This window comes from Amblyomma mixtum, chromosome 2, assembly GCF_055824585.1.
Source record: "Amblyomma mixtum isolate Tamu chromosome 2, ASM5582458v1, whole genome shotgun sequence".
Taxonomy (NCBI): domain Eukaryota; kingdom Metazoa; phylum Arthropoda; class Arachnida; order Ixodida; family Ixodidae; genus Amblyomma; species Amblyomma mixtum.
The window spans coordinates 146145475-146150990 of NC_143013.1; the positions used below are offsets into that span (position 1 = coordinate 146145475).

At 53.2% G+C, this 5516-nt stretch overlaps 1 protein-coding gene across 1 annotated transcript; it reads left to right on the forward strand.

The window, feature by feature from the left end:
• Positions 1-332: 332 nt before the first annotated feature.
• Positions 333-2810, forward strand: LOC149361176 (uncharacterized). The gene has a single exon (XM_089568015.1). It carries the CDS (start codon positions 333-335, stop codon positions 2808-2810), a length of 2478 nt encoding a protein of 825 aa, XP_089424141.1.
• The last annotated feature ends 2706 nt before the right edge of the window (positions 2811-5516 follow it).

Below are 5516 nucleotides of genomic sequence, written 5' to 3' on the forward strand. Positions count from 1 at the left end.
CGGAATTCCCCACGGGACATATCGAGTCTATTCAGGATTGGAGCACGGCGCTCCGCCAGGCTCACAACACCGCCACCGAAGTCGTACAGCGCACAAACGAGACACCTGAGATAGACAAGCATCTACTCAAGTTATGGGATCAGCGCGCGAAACTCGTTCGCCGTTGGAAGACCCAAAAGTTGAACCGACAACTTCGAACCCGTATAGTCGAGCTCACGGAAGAGGCACAAACGTATGCCACGCAACTCGCGCATCAGAACTGGCAACATTTCTGCGAGTCACTGCGAGGCTCTTTGGGCTCGTCTCGGACATGGGAAATTCTCAGAAACTTGATGGACCCAAGCAAGTCTAAGTGCGAGGCGACCCGTACACTCAAGCGGATTTCCCACCTGTTCCTGGGCGACGACGCAGCTCTTCTCGCAGCGCTACGCGACAGATACATAGGCACTGGGACTACAACACCTAACACGACTAGCTACCAGGGCACCCAAAATCGAGCTTTGGACGCCCCCATAACTACGGCAGAAGTATACGCTGCGGCGCGATCCTGCGTTCGTAATACGGCGGCAGGTGCGGACAAAATCACCAACGCCATAATACGCAACCTCAGCAAGGACCAAATTCAGGACCTAACTCAATACATTAACGAAGAGCTCTGGGAAAAGAATTTCATCCCTCAAGAGTGGAAACACTCCGAAATCATCGTCATTCCAAAGCCGGGAAAACTGGCCACACTTGAGGCGCTCCGCCCCATCTCGCTCACGTCGTGTCTGGGCAAGCTATACGAGAGGGTGATCCAAACTCGTCTGCAGAACTATATCGAAGACAGCAACCTCTTCCCTCCTTCCATGATAGGCTTCCGATCCGGGCTATCTACTCAAGACGCTTTCCTTCTAATCAAGGAGGAGGTACTGGCGCACGTTCCCAGCGGAGGGGAGCACCTTGTGATGGCCCTTGATCTCAAAGGTGCCTTCGACAACGTGTCTCACGATGCCATCCTCACAGAACTGAACAACCTAAATTGTGGGGAACGTGTCTTTCACTACGTCCAAAATTTCCTATCCAACAGAACAGCTACGATCGGCATAGGAGGCACACGCTCGGAACCCCAGGACATGCCGCACAAAGGCACGCTTCAGGGTTCGATCATCTCCCCTCTCCTTTTCAATATCGCCATGGTTGGAGTGGCTCGCAGCCTTCAAACCGTATCGAACATCGGATTTACACTGTACGCCGATGACATAACAATCTGGACTACCAAAGGCTCTCTGGCGGCCAAAGAAGAAACTCTGCAGAAAGCTGCCACCTGTGTCGAGAACGCAGCCGCCCAGTGCGGACTATGCTGTGCGCCGGAAAAGTCAGAGATCATCCGCATAGAAGGACGTAACTACAAGTATCCAGGAGACATTCAGGTCCTCCTACACGGCGTCCCCGTCCAGGAGACCCGTCAGATCCGCATCCTCGGCTTATGGCTCCAGAGTAATAGGAAATCCACCCACGCTATCAAGCTGTTAACCACCACAACACAGCAAGTCGCCAAAATGATCAGGAGGGTGGCACGCAACCGGACAGGCATGCGGGAGAAGGACACGCTGCGCCTCGTCCAAGCACTTGTGGTGAGCCGCATTTCCTACGGCCTACCGTACCTGCAATTAACTCGACAAGAACTCACCAAAGTCAATTCCATGTTGCGTACTGCATACAAACATGCGCTGGGCCTTCCTATCTACACTTCAAACGCCAAGCTAGAGGCCCTCGGCCTATGCAACTCGTTCGAGGAGATCCAGGAGGCTGTTCTCCTCTCGCAACGTGCACGCCTCCTTCGCACGGACACCGGTAGGCAGACTCTGGAGCGGGTGGGCTACCCGGCAGACGTCCAGATAATACAGAGCACGACCAACCTCCCAACAACATATCGCTCGCGGGTGCACGTCGCCCCGATTCCCAAAAACATGTCGAGCGAAGCCGGCTTGGGCAGACGCTCAGCCAGAATCGACTACCTGAAGCGGACGGCGGCACGCAGCCCCCACACGGTGTACGTCGACGCAGCAACACACAGCGAGGCCATGCGGGCGACGGCAGTTGCTGTGAACTCCTCCCACAACGAGGTTGTCAGCGCCTCTTTGAAACACACGACGATCATGGAAGCAGAAGTGGCAGCAATCCTACTGGCGATCCAGTACGGCGACGCCCGTAACCAGGGCGTGCACGTCATGACAGACTCCCAAGCAGCCTGTCGGCTCCTACTTGCAGGCAGAATACCTAAAAAGCTGTTGGGCATAGTAACCAACTCTATGAGCGCTAATTCCTCCCTCAAGCATCAGATAACATGGGTGCCTGGTCACGCGGGATTAGAGGGCAACGAGGTCGCGGACGCACTAGCTCGAGGACATACCAACCGAGCGGGCTCCAACCCCGACCCAAGCTCTCTTACCGAACTTCCCGTCACCTACAACACGCGACTCCACTTTCTAAGATCACAACGACAGCACTTTCCCCCTCCGCATAAAAAGCTTAACGCTCAAGAATCTCGGGACTGGAGGCAACTCCAGACCGATACATTCCCCAATCTTCACAAATACAACATCATTTTCCCCGAGCGCTATAAAGGAGAATGCCCGTGGTGCGAAGACCGGCCCGATGCATACCACATTACATGGGGATGTAAAGGCCCGAAACCCCCGGACATCACAACACATAGAACGAAGGAGCAATGGGAGACCTCTCTGCTCAGCTCGGAGCTTGATCAGCAGCGCTCACTCGTTGCGCAGGCTAGAGCGGCAGCCAAGGCCAGTGGAGTCTTGAAATGAAAACACCACCCATTGTACATTTCTCCTCGAGCATTTTGTTTTGCTTGTCAATAAAGTTTTCTACTACTACTTGCTGTCCCGAAAGGGGTGGTCTCCCTACCACCACGACTGATCAAAGGACTGATCCGCTGACTGATAACGTTGTAGCCATGCGGGGAGGTAAACAAAGGTCTTCCGGTCGGACGCAGCACGCGAGGGTGGCCGCCCTGAGGCAGTTATGCACGTGCATGCACTTAAGACGAAAAGTGCGTTCTTGGGGGAAGGCGAGGGTGTTGCGTGGAGAGCGTTTTACAAATGTTTTCTTGATTTGTTTGTTTTATTTATTCGAGCCCTGGTTTCGAGTTTATGCCCAACCCACAGGGCCGTGGCTACTGCGAAATTAAGTAGCGATTGGTTGATCAAAGACTGGGGCGGGTCAAGAGAAACGACCGCCCCAGCGCCTTTGTTTATGTATGTAATAAAAACGGAAGGAAAAGCCAGGAATGGCAGTCGCAACCAGGCTCCGTGCTTAGCACGTACGGAAAACTTCTAGGCTCTAACCGAGACCGCCGGTCGATGAGTAAGATTTTCCCGAAGTTGTATCTCTGTGTGAGGTAGTATCTCTCTGTGAGATAAGTGCCTTCTAAGTTGCAGTACTTGAAACGTCTGTGTGACTTCATGCTTCTGTAACCGAGTTTGCCTTGTATATACTCTGCAAATATAATTTCCCTTTCGTACCTTCTGCATCTGGACTCCTGTGCTTCAAAAACACCACCGAACTACTCACGTTTCGAGGAGGCTGAACTCCCCCGAAGAAAAGCAAACGAACCTTAAGAAAGAAAAGAATTTACTTGGGCTCAATACAGCCCACGCACACACTATCTATCAATGGGGCGGGAAACGAAATAGTATTGGCCACTAGAAGTGTGCGGGCACCATTGCGCGGGTGAAGAACGGAGAACGGCAGCGATACCTGGCAAATTTCGGAGGGCAAAAAGAGAACAGGAGGGCTTCATCGGGCTGGTTGGTGCTCATTGGTGGAAACTGACTGAACAGCGCTAACAGAGGCTACGTAAGAGAAGAACATAGACACAAGAGCTGAGTAGCAAGCAAATGATTTATTGTGACAGAGAAGGCAGGAATATAAAGAAAACATGGCAAGCAAAACAAAAAGCATCAACCATAATAGGGAAACTTCACAATCTGGTCGATGGCTCTGATTCCACAACAGCTTGGATATCTTATTCAGTGACATCATATCATAGTAGCCGATTGTGAAGTTCCAGGGTGATGTTGGAGGCTACAACTCCACAAAATGAGGTCGGGATTCAGGTCGAAGTAGGCCAGAAGCGCAGCCGGTGGTGGTGGTGGTGTGTCACTTTTATTAGAACATCCTGTTTGTTAGGCGTTCAGTACGTCCTGGGCCAAGGCGACGAGGGCACGTTGTAATCTCAGATCCAGGGAGGCGAGCCAGATGGGCCACGGTGGGGTTGGGGGGGGAAAGGATAGGCGGAGGACTGGAAGGCTGCGTGGCACTGTGTAAGGAAGTGTTCTATGTCTGCATATGTGTGTGGACAGTTTGGGCACTGAGGTGTGGAAGTGTACCGGTACAGATAAAGTTTGGCTGGTGTATGTAGGAGATTAAACTGTATTCGGCGAAGAATGCGAGCTTCACGGATCAAGGATGGGTGTGGTGGTGGTAAATCAGCTAAGTCCAATTTTTGCTGCGCGTAGTATTCGTCGACAGTGCGTTTGCAAGCCCTGACAGCCTGCTCAGTCGGTGGGCTCGTCCATGGGATCCCCGGCGCCCGGTCTATAGTTTCGCAGGCAAGCTGGTGAGCCAGTTCATTGCCGGGGATGCCCATGTGACCAGGGATCCACCGAAGGGTCACCGGTCGTGGGCTTAATGCTAAGAGGGCAGCATCTAAGGCCGATCGGGTAGGGAAAGGGAGGGCTCTTTCATTGAAGGCACGCAGAGCTGCCTGGGAGTCTGTATAGACAATGTATTCGGGGGCGAGGGGTAGGGTGGCAAAGTGTGTGATGGCATCGGTGATCCCGTGTATTTCTAGGACGAGAGTGGGGGTGGGGTGGTGTATAGACCGGTTGTGTGAGTGCTGGCTGCAGAGACGCAAGGGTGGGGGAAGAAGGCTGCTGTGGAGCCCGCGGTTTCCGTGAGACAGGCGTCTGTGTAGGCCACCGCCGCAGCGTCCAAAGGTGGCTTGTGGCTGTATGCGTATGCCTGGCGGCGGCCTGCGTGTGTGTGTGCGGACATGTTGCGTGGAATGGGTGAGAGGTGGAGGTTAGGGGGGGTAGATCGGAGACTGCGGTAGGTCTGGGAAAGAGATGGGTGTGTAGGGAGTCTGGGATAGTATCCCGCCGGAGACAGCAACTTTCGCACGAGACTGGCGCCCTGGCCACCAGCGATGGTGACGAAGCGCGGCAGCGCTGAGTTACGCTGAGTGCTCCTCGTCTCCTTACATCGAGTAAGAATGAAGCACAGCCACGTTGACTCGAAGATCCTCAAGGCGTCGTTGAGAAACTTGTTTCTCAAGCAGCTATTGAGAACTACGGCTTGTTGTGTTGCTCCTGAAAAGAAAGGAATGCGTCAGCTGATGCATTTTGTGCTGCCGGCGCTAATGGCCTATTTGCCCACGTTAGGAACAGAGCGTGGCTTTGATCATGCTGACAGTGAAAACAAAAAACAGTTTATTTTCGAAATGAACCAAA

Bases quoted from the DNA above. Each gene is read 5' to 3' on its own strand.
- LOC149361176 (XM_089568015.1), top strand. From the start codon at position 333: ATGGACCCAAGCAAGTCTAAGTGCGAGGCGACCCGTACACTCAAGCGG.